Genomic DNA, 18,971 nt, shown 5'->3' on the forward strand with positions numbered 1-18,971 from the left:
AAGTGGACGACGGGAGAGGTTAGTGCTCGAAAAACACGGACATGCACTCGTTCTCTGTAGAAACACCACAGATTCACTTGGAAGAGTAGGACACTCACTGAAAGAGGAAGCATGCAAACGTTTAAGAGAAAAACATCAATTTCTCCCTATCCAACTTCACCGAAAGAAATCCGACAGCCTGCGTGTCTCAGAATGGCTTCGTTCGGCTCCGCGTGAAAGTTGCTATTGCCGTAGTTTGAGTCTGGGAGGGAAATTCTCTCATATAAAAGGAAAGTTAGAAAAAAAACTAAAACAAGAAGGTTTTCATGATGTGAAAAATGAGGAGGCACAGTCCAGGGGTTAAAGGGTTAGTTCACCCCAAAAATGAAATTGATGTCATTAACTCCTCACCCTAATGTCGTTCCACACCCGTAAGACCTCCGTTCATCTTCACACACAGTTTAAGATATTTATATTTAGTCAGAGAGCTTTTCTGTTCCTTCATGAAAGTGTATGCACACTATACTGTCCATGTCCAGAAAGGGAATAAAAAATAAAGATTTGAACCGTTATGAATCAGCGAATTGATTCATGATTCAAGAGACTCTAATTAACCCACTGATGTCTCATATGGACTACTGTGATGATGTTTTTATTCCCTTTCTGGACATGGACAGTATAGAGTGCATACACTTGGATACGCTGTCGGACTAAACATAACATATCTTAAACTGTGTTCTGAAGATGAACGGAGGTCTTACGGGTGTGGAACGACATTAGGGTGAGGAGTTAATGACATCAATTTCATTTTTGGTTGAACTAACCCTATAAAATGTCTGTAAGGGAATTTTCGGCTTCATTTCCGGTGCTTTTCCAGTTTTTTACTCTTGGCCGTTTGCTTGGAGAGATCCAGGCCGGAGCGGATCCCGGCCAGGTGCAAGAGAGACCCGGCCGCCTCTTTCAACTCCTCGTCCAGTTCCGGTTTGGACTCGGGCCGGGCCCGTTTTCCCGGAAGAGGGCACTTGATGGGGAGTGGGCGGCGAATGGGAAGCGAGGGCGGGCGTTCGCTCCTCTCCTCCTCCGAATCCTCGTCGCTGTGGAAACCCTCGCTGCCGGCGCGGCGTGCCTGGCCGGAGTTACAGCCGGCCTCATCCAGGGATGAGAGTGAGGATGAGGAGGATGAGGAAGAGCGAGACGAGCAGCGCTGGAAGCTGGAGCTGCTGTAATTGTGGTCCTGCTTCGGGTCGCTGCTCACTAGGACCGAGTCCCGGCGTGAGAGGTCTATAGGGCTGTCTGGGTCACCTGTGGACCAAACCACAACAATCAGGACACACTTGTAGCACAAGTTTTTGACATCAGTTGTGTCACCCCAGGAGAACTGAGTAAAAAATATATAACTAATAAATAGGGATGCCACAATTCCCAGTATAATATTGAACCGTTCGGTACAGCATTCACGGTTCAATACGCGCTTGTGTCGGTTTTGCATTTAATTAATATTTCTCTTCATTTGAGTCTACGGGCTGATATGAGCAAATGTCCAGTCATATGCACTAAAGTTAGGCAGTGTTTAGCCGCGTTTTAAAGCCTTGACGGTTGAACATTTCATTTGCGTTTTATATGCGCTGAGCGCGCGCACTAAAAGCCTGTCAAACACACGTGATTACTGGACAGTCTTACTGTGCTAATACTGTCAAATACACACAAGGTTAACAGATATTAACACAGTCGGTTATATCTAAAGTTAAAATAAAATCGTGTGTCTGTATATGAGATGCGAGCAGGTCTTAGCAGCGCAGCCTAGTGAACACTTGTCCTTAACTTAAAGGGACAGTTTACCTCTGAAATTATGTTAATAAAACAACAAAAGACAAAGAGAAAAATTACACACTGCTCTTAAATAAAAAAATTAAATAAAAAAACTTTAATACAGTAGCATGTAGTTTTAATTTTAACCTACATTTATTCATTTAATTTCATACTTAAATGCTGCTGTGCGTCTCTGAGCTGCCACTGTAAATATTGATATATATTTATTTTATATTATACAATACACTAGGAATGTGTAAAGTTTTAAAGTTTAAGTAAGGGTTTTCAAGTCTTTTAAGTTAAATAAAGAAAGAGTATTGCAATAAAAACATTTTCTCCTTAACCTCTTTCTGTTCCTGTCGCATAAGAATAGAATAGCAAAAAAACGAACCGAAAACCGTGGTTAAAAACCGAGATGTGTATTGAGCCGTGGACTAACTGTATTGTTGCATCCCTACTAATAAATATCACTATACTTCCCCGGTTGACTGATTACTATAAGAAAATGCAAACAAGTTTTGTAAAATGTGATCTTAAGAGGAGCTATTATGCCCTTTTTCAAAGTCTTGATTTTGTGGATGGATGGTATAATGGATGAGTGGATGGACTGACAGAGAGACAGACAGACAGGTGTATAGATGAATAGAACAGTACATGGATAGACCAACAACAGACGGATAGATATAGAATGAAAGAACGATATAATGATGGATGGATTGATAGATAGAACGATAGGTAGATAGACAGAACAATGGATAGATAGAATGAAAGGACAATAGAATAATGGATGGAAATAGAGAGAGGACTGATATAGAACGACAGATAGATGAATGGATGGAATGATAGCTCGATAGAGAGATGAATGATAGATAGAACAACAGAGCGATAATGCATGAATGGATGGACGGACAGACAGACAGACATAGATGGATCGATGGATAGATAGATAGAACGATGGATGGATGGAATGATAGATTGATAGATAGAGGAAACATAGATAGAACAACAGATAGATAGAATGAAAGAATAATAGCTAGATAGAATGATAGATGGATGGATGGATGGCCGGTTAGATCAACAGAGGATGGTGGTTGTTTAAGGTCTTGATTTTTTTTGTGGCTCCACTAGAACAGGTTTTCATTCTTAAAATGTAAAAAAAAAATAATAATAATTCTCCCCATAGTTGCAGCTCCTCTCTTCCCTGTCTGTCAGTATCGCTCTGTTTAGTTCCTGTCTCTATGAAGCCCCTCCTTCTGAAAAGCTCAATGCGCTCTGATTGGTCGGCTGGAGCAGTGTGTTGTGATTGGTCAAGTGGTTTAAAAAGGTTTGGGAAATGCTCCGCCCCTTACCATAACCGGCAGTTTCAACTACTAACTAACTCAACCAGGCCCCGCCCCTTTATTCTGCCTATTAATTATTTAAATGAGGAATATTGTGACGTGTTCGTTCTCGAAAGAAAACTCAAGACTACAATGGAGACGTTTGAGGGAGTTCAGAAACACTGACACTGATATAGAGAAGAAACTCCTGCTGGAGGGACTCAAACACAACATTACACACTAAAGAAAGATGAACATGGAAAAAGCATAATAGGACCCCTTTAAAACTGCATCTAATTAAATATGCTCTAATTTGCACAAATATCCAGAACAGAAATCTGAACATTGGATAAAGCCAGATTGTAAATTCTTGTCTTATTTAGTTGACATAAGTGTCAGTCTGTAAACTGCCGTTATGAAACGTGTCATCAAGTACTTTCATCCGCCCGTCATAATGAAGCGCTCTTATGATGGTTTATTCTGCTATGGGTGATTAAGGCTCATTAGAGCTAGAGAACACTACAGTGACACGCTTAACGAGGATAAAGACGCGTGAAGGAAGTGCAACGCTGCACTAATTACCAGCAAGAGCTTTTAGTCATTACACAGACATATTTTCAAAACCATCCCCATGAATAAAGACGCACACGTGCCTTTCTGCATGAACCTGAGCTAAACACTCATCACACTGAGACGCGGGCAGAACATCACACACACAGATTTCACACGGCCAAGATCAATATGATGGGGGCACATGAGCATATCTGAGAGAGACAAACAGACAGATAGATCGAGCGAAGGAACGAATGATAGATGGGATAGATAGATAGATAGATAGATAGATAGATAGATAGATAGATAGATAGATAGATAGATAGATAGATAGATAGATAGATAGATAGATAGATAGATAGATAGATAGATAGATAGATAGATAGATAGATAGATAGAACAATGATGGATTGATGTATGATGAACAGAGCGAAGGAACGATAGATAGATAGATAGATAGATAGATAGATAGATAGATAGATAGATAGATAGATAGATAGATAGATAGATAGATAGATAGATAGATAGATAGATAGATAGATAGATAGATAGATAGATAGATAGATAGATAGATAGAAGGAACGACAGACAGACAGACAGACAGACAGACAGATAGACAGATAGACAGATAGATAGATAGATAGATAAATGATGGATGGATGATGAATAGAGCGAAGGAACGATAGATAGATAGATAGATAGATAGATAGATAGATAGATAGATAGATAGATAGATATATAGATAGATAGATAGATAGATAGATAGATAGATAGATAGATAGATAGATGGATGGATGATGAACAGAGCGAAGGAACGATAGATAGATAGATAGATAGATAGATAGATAGATAGATAGATAGATAGATAGATAGATAGATAGATAGATAGATAGATAGATAAATGATGGATGGATGATGAATAGAGCAAAGGAACGATAGATAGATAGATAGATAGATAGATAGATAGATAGATAGATAGATAGATAGATAGATAGATAGATAGATAGATAGATAGATAGATAGATAGATAGATAGATAGATAGAACAATGATGGATTGATGTATGATGAACAGAGCGAAGGAACGATAGATAGATAGATAGATAGATAGATAGATAGATAGATAGATAGATAGATAGATAGATAGATAGATAGATAGATAGATAGATAGATAGATAGAAGGAACGACAGACAGACAGACAGACAGACAGACAGACAGATAGACAGATAGACAGATAGATAAATGATGGATGGATGATGAATAGAGCGAAGGAACGATAGATAGATAGATAGATAGATAGATAGATAGATAGATAGATAGATAGATAGATAGATAGATAGATAGATAGATAGATAGATGATGGATGGATGGATGATGAACAGAGCGAAGGAACGATAGATAGATAGATAGATAGATAGATAGATAGATAGATAGATAGATAGATAGATAGATAGATAGATAGATAGATAGATAGATAGATAGATAGATAGATAGATAGATAGATAGATAGATAAATGATGGATGGATGATGAATAGAGCAAAGGAACGATAGATAGATAGATAGATAGATAGATAGATAGATAGATAGATAGATAGATAGATAGATAGATAGATAGATAGATAGATAGATAGATAGATAGATAGATAGATAGATAGATAGATAGATAGATAGAATAAACAATGGATGGTTGGATAGATGGATAGACAGAATGATGGATGGATGGATAGAAAGAGCGATGGATGGATGGATGGACAGGTGGTCAGAATGTCAGTCAGACGCCACACAGAATGTTTGAGCAGATTATTGAGCGTTAGAGTGACAGATCGAGGTCTTCTCTCACAGGGGTCAGTGTGGTGTCCGGGGGCCGAGTTCAACAGCATCATCGCAGTCGCCGCATCAATGTCAGACTCTGTAAAAGAACACGAGACACACAGCGGTCAGAGCACTGCTTAAAGTGTGTGTGTGTGTGTGTGTGTGTGTGTGTGTGTGTGTGTGTGAGTGCCTATGGAGGGAAATCAAGGGGCTGGAGTTTCTCTGTTTCTATGCAACCCTTCAGAAGATTTGAATAATTCATTACCAACCAGACAGAGGAGAGAGTGAACACAACTGCCACCATACTCAAGGTGACGGAGAAAGAGAAATATTGAAAACAGTCCAGCCTTCATAGGAAAAAAATAAAACATTCACAGAGTTCTCATACTCTCTGACCAATGACTTTCCTTGATTTTGATAAATATAATATACATATATAAATACAAAAGAAAATATTTCCACATGTTCCATGATTTTGAACTGTGATCATGAGAGATCAGGAAACCTCATGTGGGTGTGATGTGCAAAGTGTACGTCGTTTAGTCTAAAAACAGACTGAATCGGTTTCAAGCACACCGAAACATCCATGCTTTTATTTTTAACCAACTTATTTACCTGGAAAACACAGAAATGGCTCACCTTTGAGAGAGCAGTCCTGGAGGAAGAGGTGACGTGCAGGTGAGAAGGCACTGTCAGACGGAAACACACACACACGCACACACACGCGAGACATAAAGCAGGATCAGAAATCACTTACAATTACGATTTACTTGAGCACCCAGTGTATTTTATATTCTGATTTTTTTCCTCGTTTAATTTTTTTGGACTCTTCAATTAATTTTTAGTAATCAAAAAGCATGTCTAATTAACTGAAATCATCCAACTTATACAATTTAACAACAATTTATTAAAAGTTTAACAAATTACATACTCAAATTCTGTTTTTGTTTTTACCAAATTCAGTGTTTTCTGTTTTACAGATTCCATTTTAATGGTTTAATTGCATTTTAATAATAAAAAAAGAATATGTAATCAATTGAATTCATAAAAAATATATTCATTTCAAAGAAAAGTTTTATTTCAGAAACTCTGGCAATCAAATGAAGGCATAAAACCTTAATTTGATTGATATTTTAATCATATGAAATTAAACAATTTTATTTTACAAAAAAAAATTAATTGATAATAATTTATTATTATTAATATTTATTATTATTATTATTACATTGAGCTGTAGCTAAATTCTACTGTACAACCGTAATATACTTTACGGTCACAATTTAAAGTTAAACCAAACTCTTATTTTGACGGGTTGCCGTAAAGAGCTTTGAGTTGTGTTTATGATATGACGGTAGATTTTCTCAAAAGTAACAGTAAAATGCTTATGAAGTGACTCTGGAGATGAAGTTCATGTTCACAGCAGTATATCACAACGGTTAAGATCTGATTCGTGTCCTGTGGCGCTCTTTCGTCTTCCAGAAAATCTGCATTGGTTTCAACATTTGGCATTCTCCAAAAACAACAGCAGCTGCGTGAAGGATATATAGGTGAAGTTTCCAAATACAGATTTCGTCTTATTTACAACATGAAAATACGTCATTCATTTTTCCACCACCTTTTCTTCAATGGAAACGTGTGGAACAGGATTGGTTTAGGTGGTCCCACACATTTCCAAAGAACAAAAACGTGCATCTACATTACTTGTACTACAGTAAATGTGTGTGTTACCTGGGTGGGGAAGCAGGGGGTGTGCAGAAGGAGTGGGCTGTGGGAAAGTGCTGTTTCTTCAGGGCTTGGATCAGATTGGGTCTGTATTCAGGGTCCACACACCACAGAGAACCCTTCCCGTTAACCTATCAGAACCACACAAACACACACACGGTTAGATGAGCAAACACTCAGAGACGGAAGGACACTCGGCACTTCTGAAGCAAACTAAAAAGTGCACTTATTACAACCATTAGGTCACGCTGACTGCAACCACAAAGTCCAATCTGAACGATAGATAGACCGATAAAACAATAGATAGAATGATAGATGGAGTGTTAGATGGATAGCTAGAATATTAGATAGACTTAGGGCAAACGAGTAACGCCTGGCGGGATTTAAAGGCAAGGCAAGTTTATTTATAAAGCACATTTCCTACACCATGGCAATTCAAAGTGCTTTACATAGAAACTTATTAAAATAGTGATAACATATGCATACCAAAAAGAATACCATGTGTAAAAATAAAAATAGAAACAGCTGTAAAGAGAATAACAAAAAGATAAAATAATGTATAGAAGCATCTCAAGCGTTGACGCCTCTCGTGGATCGGGCTGGGTAACAAACTCAAGCTCCTCTTCTCTTATATCAAAATCCTTCGCCACTTCTCTTTTTTGGCTCTAATTCATGACCGGTGTTTTGTTTTGCTCTATCCTCTGCGCTTCTGCGTTCATCAATGGTCAAGGGTTAGTCTTTTGTAGTAAATCGATGCGTATGGCAGTCCACCAGTTATTTTACTCTATAAAGTTTTAAATATGAATATTTTTCTTACACAAACACGTCACTTCGCTTCAGAAGGCCTTTATTAACCCCCCGGAGCCGTGTGGAGCAGTTATATGATGGATGGATGCACTTTTATTGACTTCATAAAATGAAGCAACAATTCACTGCCATTATAAAGCTTTAAAGAGCCAGGACTTTTAATATAACTGTGTTCGTCTGAAAGAAGAATATCATGTACACCTAGGATGACTTGAGGGTGAGTAAATCATGGGCTAATTTTCATTTTTGGCTGAACTAACCCTTTAAACTGTGGTTGGTTACTGTACATTGGTCAGATGTCCTCCTCCTGTCAGTATAAGCCACAGCCGTGATCCTGCAGTTCGAGGCCGTCAGAAAATAGCAGGTGTGCAAGAAACACCATTTTTATTTAGTGGCACATTTCACTCCAAACACAGAAAGAAAATGACAAAAAAAGGTTCATGCTTCCACAGCAGCCGGTGAGAGGTGCTGACTGCTGAACAGCATGGCCCTTTTTAACGGGGCTTCAGCCACCCTAAACTTCTGCGCAGCCCCACTAATTTTTTTTTTGATAACTCCTCTTTAAAACATATGAAACTGGCAGGAGGCTTTGGTTTCGTCCCGTCTTTTAGTCTACATTAATCAGCGTGTTCTTCAATCCACAGCACGTCAGAAGCAGAGGAGTGTGCGTTCATCTAAGCCTCATTGGCCTATCGCCGCTCACCAATGCCAAAATAATTAAGAAAACCAATCACATCAGAGTAGGCAGGCTTTATGTTCACAGAATTTGCTAAGGTTGAGCACAAATTTTAGCATCAAGTGCGAGTAAGCATTTCATATTTGACAGCTCCAATGTTAAATGGCAAAAATATTCAGGCAAATTAATAAACTTTTGTCTTATTTCGCCATTTTGAATTGAAAACAGGCCTATGTAGGCTAATGTAATTCTGAAATGTAGCCTAATTAACAAACAAGAAATATTAACAGCCGTTTTCATCAGTTTAGGCATAAGATTAATAATAAATGTGTACATGTAAATTAGTATAATTCCATTTGTAGCCTTCAGTAAATTAAAAAAGCTCAGCCTGTATTGGACATAAGATTAGTACTGAATGTGTGCATATTGTGAATTAATTTAATAAACTTAGTTACCTAGCTTTCCTGGTAGCCTTCAATAAGTTAACAACGGAAATGATTCATAAAACATATAAATATCAGTTAACCATGTTTACTTTCTTCACTGACGAAAATGGAAACACTATATCAGTCAAAGCTCAGTTTTAGGAGGGGAACAGACAGGGTAAGATAAAAACAAAGATGATGTGGAGATAAGAAGAAAGACAATCTACTACCCACTGACATGGTTTTCAAGCTAGTGTTCTCTAATGTTTTGGCCTTCAGAACATCCTAACATGCACATATGGGGATCATGCCCCCGCACCCTCCTAAATACCTCACATTTGGGATCTCAGTGATTATAAAACCCTGCCTACATTTCTGGGCACAATTATGGGATGTAGAATATGATCATGCAGAATAAGGCATTAATGTGCGCTATATAAGTACTAATAAACAGCCAATATCCTAGTAATATGCATGCTAATAAGCTATTAGCGAGAATTGGACCCTAAACTAAAGTGTTACTATTTTTTTTATACCCTCACTGGGTATTTTCACCCCTAAAATAAAAATCCTAGAATCGCCCCATCTAAACAGTGTCTTAATGTGATCATCTGAGCATGTGATTGCCAGTACAGAGCCTGCTGGGAGTTTACGAGCAGTGGTTAAAAGTGCCTGATAAACATCAGAACGTGGTTGTAAGCGGCATAAAGGATGTTTATGACAGGATCTGATCCATGAGTTCCCATAATTACTGCATCAGTTCATTATTATTGCACTCAATGGAGGTAAGGGTGTTAAAGGTAGAAAACCCTCGCTGTTAGCTTTAACATCTCAGACTGATTAGTGCGGAAATCTCAAAACTTGGGACTACGCAAAAGATCTTCATAGCTAGTGTTACATTATATGATCACGCTTTTATTCATGCAAATGCTTTTAGACCATTCAAGCATGATGAGACAAAAACAACACAGTGCAGTACTTGTGAATCTACTGTCTACACACTAGAATCTACACACACACTCATGTGCACAGAAAGCTGCTTCAGAGTGCTTGAACAGCAAAAAACACACAATTATGCCAAAATGGCAGTTTCTCGATTATCCCGGGAGCACATTTAAATTAAATATCATCCTAAAATGGATATAGAGTGAGAAAGTGAGACGTGTGTGAGATCCCCATCATGTGCATCAGCTCTTAAAGTGACAGCAGTCTAATAATCCTGCTGCTGTCTATCATTAAAGTAAATCAAAGAACAAAAGAAAAAAGAGAATCACTCACTGCTCTTGACTGAATCGCTTTCGTTGCTTTATTGAGGACTAATCTATATCTAATTGATCACTTTAGCAGTGAAGACTGAAGTGTTTCATAACCTACCTGAAAATCTTTAAGCACGGTTTATACATCGGTCAAAAACAACAAAAACAATAACTTTTGGTGCATTTTGACGAGGCAAGTAAAAATAATAACATGCAAATGTAATATTTATTATACTGGGTTTATGTAAAGATTGTTTTAAGTCATTTTAAATGTTAAAATGTATAGCTTTCAATTATACTGTTATGTATAATTGGCTAAAATTAAAGGGTACTTCAGCGCTGGGAAGATGAATCTGTATTTAAACTGGGTCATCAATGTAGTAGAAATGCGAAATTATTTTTGAATTTTGGTGCTTTCTAGACTGAGAAAAGACAGAAATGTATTTTTGTCTCATGGGGATGAAAGACTACAATTCCCAGAATGCTTCGCTGCCCTGTGAGGCCATTCCCAAAGCCACCGCTACTGGATTACTGTGACTGAGTTCAGAAAGTACAATTAAATACTGAACGTGTGTGTTCAATATAACGATCGAGTCGCCGCGTGAGTCTCACAGCACTGACTCAGATTAGGAGTCAGATTACATTTAACGTCATAAATGAGTTGATGAGCTCTCGTGATAAGAGCTGAGGTAATCGCGACCACATTCGTGGCATATCATTCACAACGCATTTCAGTTCATGCCTTTGGAAGCTTAACTTTCATAGAAATTAATTTGAGAAGTTAAAACACTTACATTGCTCAGCATCCGTTTAAATTAATGCCTGTAGCTGAGCTGTGCGATGCACGAGTTGAAAACATGCGGAAATGGCTCCCTCTGCTGGCTGTAGTCTTTAGCCTCTGGGCAAACATTCCTCTCGTGACGCAAATGTCATCAATTTGCGTCACGAGAGGAATTTTTCCAGAAATAAAATGCATAAATCTCTCGTCTCAGGGGGATATGGGGGGGTGGGGGGGGGGGGTAATCGCTGAAGTAACCCTTTAAAAAAATTAAATCTATTTCATAGAAACATCACTAGCAAAATGGTGGTCTGTGATGCCTTCTTCAATAAAAAAGAGGCCATTTCAGAAAACATTTAAAATATAGGCTACTGTATGTTGTTTCTACATTCATTTGGAGATTAAACATGAAATTATTACAATATGAAAATCAGGCTATTAAATGTTTTATCTAATTATATTAACCTGATGTGGCCATTAATTAATCACACATCAATCTGGCTGAGATATTAAAGATCATTTAAAGGCATTATTGTGTAAAGAATCTAATAGACATTACAAAAAATGAAGGCTCCATAATTTTAATAAATAAGAAACTCAAATTACAGTAGGTGGCGGTAAATGTCTTGATTAAGTCACGGAGTCATTAATTCGATTCATTCAAACGGCTGATTCAGTTTTGATTCATTCAGGAGTGAATAAATGGTTCTCTTTATGAATGAATCATTAAATCACTGGTTCACCAGATTCGTTCAAAACGTGGATTCAGAAATGAAACACCGCTGTGTGTTGCTCAGAGATGAGCAGATATGCTTTGTCATTATATTTTGTTGGCAACACTGGAGCAAAACAGACAATATTGTGTCTAAATAACGATATTAACTTGTTATTTATTGAACAGCTGTATAAAATCAGTGGTATTCTGGACAGAAAAACAGCATGTGTGTGATTTTGCTCAACTATATCATGATGCAAATATGTAGAGAAAAAAACGTGGATTACAGGGACATTTTAACTGTAATATACATATATGTGAGTGTGTATATATATATACACACATGCATGCATACACACACACAGACATATATTATATACACGCACAGACAGAGAGAGAGAGAGAGAGAGAGAGAGAGAGAGAGAGAGAGAGAGAGAGAGAAGAGAGAGAGAGAGAAGAGAGAGAGAGAGAGAGAGAGAGAGAGAGAGAGAGAGGAGAGAGAGAGAGAGAGAGAAGAGAGAGAGAGAGAGAGAGAGAGAGAGAGAGAGAGAGAGAGAGAGAAGGCTATAACCTTGACTCAGATTACCAGCCTGCTCATAAACAGGAAGGAGGAAACGTTGTCATGGCAACCGAAACCAGTCAGTGTCATCTGAAACCTCTGTGTCTCTCTCCGCGTGTGTCTGACGGATGGCCTCTCACTGCCGCTGACCTCTCTGGGTCGAGAAAAGATCATTTCACAGCCGGCCACTTACACACAATCTCTCTCTGGCTGCCATTAGTAAACACACTTCAGCGTTACAGCATCGAGCCCTAGCACAGGAAATGACATGGACCGTACAGGCAGAGGCTGATGAACAGTGTGAGGGAGTCTAAAACCATCTAAACAAAGAAAAACTAAATGATTATGTAATGGTCAGTGCACATGCTCACAGACTATTAAAGGGGCGGTGAAATGCTGTTTCATGCATACTGAGCTTTTTACACTGTTAAAGACTTGGATTCCCATCCTAAACATTAGACAAAGTTTCAAAAACTAATGGTGGACGTTTGATGGAGTATTTCTGTGTCAAAAATACTCCTTCCGGTTTCTCACAAGTTTCGGAGAGTTTTTTTTCGAGTATGGGTCGACTTGACGTAATAGAGCGGAAGGTCCTTGTATGGGCCGTACGGGCTCTTCTCCCGGTAGGGTGCGCGCACGTGACTAGAGCGAGAGAGGAAATGCACGCCCATAAACAGTCTCTCAGGTGCAGATCCAGTCGTCCGTGAACACTTCTGACGCGCCGCGCTCCACTTTATTCCTATGGGTGACGTCGAGCGACTTCACCGCTTCAGCACAGCATTCGGGAAGGCAGCGCTGCATTTGAACCGATTTGAACGCAGAAATGCTTCAGTCGCATCGCAAAGTGGATCTCCACACTCCAAGAAGTGTGGTTTTTTGAAGGAGCGGTCCCAGCGATAAAGGTTCGGTCCTGCTTTGGAAGCAGCCGGTGAGTAAAACTGCTTCAAATGTCTGTGCTGTTGGCTCGTCGCGTGAGTAAACATCAGTAAACGACACGATCGCGTGCTTCGACATTCAAATGCGCTAACGGTTACTTCATTGTTGTTCTCTGTATAACGTTACACTAGTCTGACGTGCAAACCGTTTTTGCTTGCTACTAAGATTTGGTCACATACAATAGTCCATAAACCGAATCATGTCCTCATAAACTGAGAGTAAAGACAAATGTTGACAGTACATACCACAGAGACGGACATCCTGCTGTTGCTGTTTCTATTTCAGCCTCCGAATTAGATTCTGGATCATATCTATTAGCTGAGATAGCGATGGGTTTCTCCACGCTTGAGGACGTCACCGCTTTGCGCATTCGTCATTCTTTAGCTCCGCCCACTCGATACGCCTCCAGGCGCTCGGTTTTTTCCGGAAAGACTCGGTACAGCCCATATTTCTTTTACAAATATAATAAAACTAAAGACTTTTCGGGGATATGAAGGATGCAATACTACACTATAGGTACTCAAGATTGACATGAGATTGACTGAAACTGAGTGTTTCACCGCCCCTTTAAGCTGTGGTGCTCATACGGGTGACAGGTTTCAAACCCCAGCTCGCAACCTTTCCAGATCCTCTCTCTACACTCCACTAAAATAAAAGTGGCACAAAAAAGTCAATTATTATTTATATAAAATACATGCATGTGTGAATTTTTTTTTCTAAAAGTCGATAAAAAACTTGATAAAAAAAACTTGTGAAATGAGAGCGTTTCCATTCACCGATGTTATGTGACAAAAACTTTTTAAAGTCGTAAAAAAATTATGCCATGAATGTTGGTAGGTTTATGTACACTAGCTCTTTATTTATTTTTTTGGGTGCTGTGTGTGTAATGAGTGCTTCCACACCAAACACGAATGTGCTGTGGTGAAAAAACATTTATTTTTTCTGTTTCGATGTTGTTGTTTGTTTACTCTAGCAGCGACAGAAACGGCTTCAAACAATCCCATACAAGGACACGCAGGTGACGAAAATCCAGTTGATGTCAAGAGCTATTCACTCAAGATTAACCTTTCCCAGGTATGCATTTCTCAAGATATTACAGCTGTAGGTCTAGTAAAAGCTGTACACCTGCAGCTGGGTTTACTACTGTATGCTACAGACAGCAATAACTTAACCTTTTGAGTTAAAACTTGTTGATTTTTTTCGAAATCTTGTGTCTGCGACTATGGAAAGTGAATGTGTTTCCGTCAGTACGACTGGCACATAAATGTTTACATTGTGATTAGAAACGTAGATGCTCCGGATCGATTGGAAGTGTGTGTGTGTATGTGTCAGGGTGCGTTCACACTTGTAGTTCGGTTAGTTTGGTCCGGACCAAAAAACAAAAAACAAACATATAGTCCTGGTCCGCTTAGCGTTCACACGGGCATTTTTAACAACGAACCTAAAGTTACCGAACCAAAGGAACAGGGAGATGGTCACAACCTGATTGGTCGGCTTATATGACGTAGGAGCTTGCTTACCGAACATTCAAAACAACGCTGTGTGCGGATTACACGCGATCATTTTATGCGTGTACATATGGCATTATTTTTACCCGCTGAGAACTCCTGAAGAGCTCATAAAATGTTCAAAACATTCAAAACAGCAGCAGGATTTCCTCCGTTGTGCAGAAAAGAGACGGCCGTTCTGTCGTCTGTCCCTGCTAATAATGGGCAACACAGGTCCTTTGATGAGAAGATCCAGGTATGCTTTTTTTGTGCTTTTTCTAGCATTTTCGAAACATGCTCGTCTGACCAAATATTAATTAGGCACCTCCTCGTTGCTCCACGTTTGCCCTCTAACGTTAAAGTTACTCATTTTGGATACACCGATCTTTCCGCGTCGTCAAATCAGCTGCATTATGCGTCGCATCTTGTGACATTACGTCCTGTTTTTGGTCCGTTTACATGTCTTTGGTCCGAGTTGCAGACAGCAATAACTTAACTACTCTCGGTCCGCTTGTTTGGTGCGCACCAGGGTTCGGATGGCAGCGTTCACATATGTTCAAATGAACCGCACTAACCGAGCAATCGAACCAAACATGACAAGTGTGAACGCAACCTCAGTCTCGTCAGATGCGCTGCTAACGTTACTGTCTCTAGAGGAGCTCCTCAAATCGCCCAATGGACTTTGGAAAGTAAGTGCGGAATCGGCCATGATAAACTTTTAGCTCCTGTACAATATTAGCAGACTCCCCTTCAGACTCCCTGTTCTTTTAAGACTGGGTGCACCCAAAACTATCTTTTCTGTCTTTTAAATAAAATAAAAAGCTCGTCTTCACTGAATGAGGAAGTGTCCGTGTTTTCTCAGCTGAAGACGCAAATGTTTTGGACTGTTGGAGCTCTGAAACGTCCGACATCGCAAATTCGTATCGCTACTGATATGAGAAATATTTTGCTTTTTCGCTTCCCTTTTTCGTCACACATCCGGTGTGAAATCCTTTAGAACCCAGTATTCCTGTAATTCTATTGTCTTTTATGAGTTTAATAAAGAACTCACGCTCTTCTGTCCAAACATACCATCATCTGTAAAGAATGATCCGCTTTTACGTACGCCCGGACCTGTAAAAGCGGAAAAGCTGTTTCCATTGCAGTTGTGAAAATGTCTTTTTTCAAATTGCCTGAAAATCAACCTCATGCGAGTGTAAAAACATTTTTGCGATATATGGGAGTTTTTTGCGAAATTGACATGTTTCCATTGGGCGTTTTTTCAATTCACAATTGCAAGGGTAATGGAAATGCGGCTACTGACTGGTCTACGGACAGCCTATAGAAACCTGCCGTCCTTACAGGAAGTGGGATTGGTGTATTTGGCTCAGGGTGTGTGTGTGTGTGTGTGCGTGCGTGCGTGCGTGCGTGCGTGCGTGCGTGCGTGCGTGCGTGCGTGCGTGCGTGCGTGCGTGCGTGCGTGCGTGTGTGTGTGTGTGTGTTTGAAAAATATCAGGACACAAATGTGTATAATGACATGGGTATGACAAGGAGAGGGTGAAATACGAGGACATTACCCATGTCCTTACTTTTCAAAAGGCTTATAAATCTTACAGGATGAGTTTTTTTTGAGAAAGTAAAAATGCAGAATATTTCCTGTGATGGGTAGGGTGTGTGTGTGTGTGTGTGTGTGTGTGTGTGTGTGTGTGTGTGTGTGTGTGTGTGTGTGTGTGTGTGTGTGTGTGATGGGTAGTTTTAGGGGCAGGGACAGTGTAGGGGGATAGAAAATGCGGTTTGTATGGTATAAAAACCATTACGCCTATAGAATGTCCCCACATTTCACAAAAACAAACGTGTGTGTGTGGTGGATCTCTGGGCTGAGATAAGCTACTATCAGAGTGTGTTGGCTCTCAGGGAGGAGTAGTGACCTTGACTGGATTCCCCACCTCTTTTTCTCACCGGAGTGAAGAAATCCTGGCCAAAACTCCAGCTTCACACTCACGCTCGCTACAACCACAGCTGACACTACAGCCCAGTGCTATTTCAGTATCATTAATTCGTTTGATTAATAGTTTCAAAGCTTTTAATTTTCAAGGTCAAGGTGTTTATTTTTTTCACCTTTATTCAGTTAAATTTTTTGGTTTTAAGGTACTGAAATAAAATACGTTATTTTTTATATTTTATTTCATTTGTTCTTAGTACTTCAACTTAAACTAAACAAAAAATAGAAATGTTGCCTTTGTATCTAACTGAAATAAAATAAGTTTAAGTTCTCTTTTTTTATATTTTCATTTTAGTTAAAGTTTTAGCAATTTTCTTGTGGGTTTTTGTGTCACTTTTATTAGTTTTTTGAATGGCTATATAGTTTTTTCAGTTAAAACAATTGTATTAGTTTTATTTTTTATTTTAAGGTACTGAAATAAAATAAATTGAATTCATTTTTAGTAATTAGTAAAAAAATTATAAAATGTTATTTTTATTTTTATGTAAATTTAATATATATATATATATATATATATATATATATATATATATATATATATATATATATATATATATATATATATATATATATATATATATATATATAAATAGAGTTTTGCTTAAAATAATTTGCTCAAAATTAAGTGAGCTTTTGCTTAAAATAAGCAAAATAGTCTGCCAATGGAGTGAGCAAAATAATCTTGTCTTCTGCTTGAATCAAGATTATTTTGCTTATTAAGATTATACCCCATTGGCTGATGAGCAAACGACTATTTTTCTTATTTTAAGCAATAGCTCACTTAATTTTGAGTTATTTTCCCCCAAAACAGGACAAAAACTTTTGCTTGTCTAGTAAATGCTTCTTAAATGTAAGAATATTTAGATATTAGGACTCAAAACAGGACAAAATACTTAGTAAGAAAATAATTTTTCGCAGTGTACAGTTCCTTTAAAGGGGTGGTTGCATGCGATTTCACTTTTTTTACTTTAGTTAATGTTAAATGTGTGTAATGTTGCTGCTTGAGCATAAACAGTATCTGCAAAGTTACAGTGCTGAAAGTTCAATGCAAAAGGAGATATTGTCTTTTAAAGTTATGGGAGTTTATTGCCTACAAAAACGGCCGGTTTGGACTACAACGAGCTTCTTCCTGGGTTGGTGACATCATAAACCCTCGCTAGTCACCGCAGATGTGACTTCTGCCCGTAATGGGAAGGGGCGTGGCTTCTGGACAACCTGTGCTTGGCACTTCAGCCAATAAAAATACAGGAAACTACATTTGGCCATCTAACCATTGATAAGATCATTGTGTTTTTCGGAGGGATGGGCTTCAAAGAAGCAGAAAGCAAACGAGCCGTTCAAAGGACAGTGGAGACAGCGGTGTGGAATAAAGGGAAAATATAAGAAAAATATGACGTTTAAATTTTTTTTTAAAGTCTTTATTAAGACATTATTGAGTGTCTGTTATACTGCGCCCCATAAACACAACCAAGTCTAGAAAAAAAAACACAGAACCACCTTTTTAAAAGACTCGATCGAGTTTGCTTTGCTCACCTTCCCAAGGCTCCTCTCCACCTTCCGGAAGCACTTGTTGAGGGAGAGATTGTGGCGCACTGAGTTCTTCCAGCCAGTGGGAGCGCTGGAGAAGTAGGGAAAGTGCTCCAGGATCCAGCCGTAGATATCCTTCACCGGCAGAGACTTGCTGGGCGACTGTTCGATGGCCATGTATATGAGGAGGGAGAAGGAAAATGGCGGCTTCGACTTCACAGACTCTCCGGCCTGTGAGGCCGCAGAGGAGATGGCGGAGCGGCCCGCACTGCCCTCGATGTCGAAAAGCGGACTGGGGCTGGACTGGGCCTCGGGGCCGCCCAGTGTGAAGTTCTGGAGCAGGTTTTCGTGGAGCCAGTTGAGGTTGGTGAGTTCTTCGTCCCCTGAGCTGGAGCTGCGGTCCAAGCTGGTGGCGAGAGGGCTGGAGGCACACTCATCCTCGGGCAACGTCCCACAAACCCCCCGCAGGCCCGTCCGCTCCTCCAGCACGCCCGGCGATTCTGCTTTCTTATCCGGCGACATCCCGATGATTGGACCCATTAAATCAAGGACGTCTGCTGAGGAAAGAAATCAAACAAATCAAAATCACGAATGATAATCTGGTAGCAATCATTTAAAGGGTTAAGGCGGG

The 18,971-nt window shown here is 39.2% G+C and overlaps 1 protein-coding gene across 2 annotated transcripts in view; it reads right to left on the reverse strand.

The window, feature by feature from the left end:
• Nucleotides 1-740: 740 nt before the first annotated feature.
• The window catches only part of foxn2a (forkhead box N2a), a 46,541-nt gene continuing 28,310 nt past the window's right edge, over nt 741-18,971 (reverse strand). The window contains exons 2-6 of one of the 2 annotated variants that reach the window (XM_067421045.1): nt 18,347-18,894; nt 7,200-7,324; nt 6,111-6,160; nt 5,500-5,568; nt 741-1,281 (exon numbers count right to left, since the gene is read on the reverse strand). In XM_067421045.1, coding sequence (XP_067277146.1) covers nt 836-1,281; nt 5,500-5,568; nt 6,111-6,160; nt 7,200-7,324; nt 18,347-18,880 — 1,224 coding nt within the window. In that variant the 5' untranslated portion in view covers nt 18,881-18,894 and the 3' untranslated portion in view covers nt 741-835. Of the gene's footprint in view, nt 1,282-5,499; nt 5,569-6,110; nt 6,161-7,199; nt 7,325-18,346; nt 18,898-18,971 lie in introns of both variants that reach the window. The other variant, XM_067421044.1, reaches the window with a different exon arrangement.

Source organism: Pseudorasbora parva, chromosome 17 (genome assembly GCF_024679245.1).
Source record: "Pseudorasbora parva isolate DD20220531a chromosome 17, ASM2467924v1, whole genome shotgun sequence".
NCBI classification, from domain to species: domain Eukaryota; kingdom Metazoa; phylum Chordata; class Actinopteri; order Cypriniformes; family Gobionidae; genus Pseudorasbora; species Pseudorasbora parva.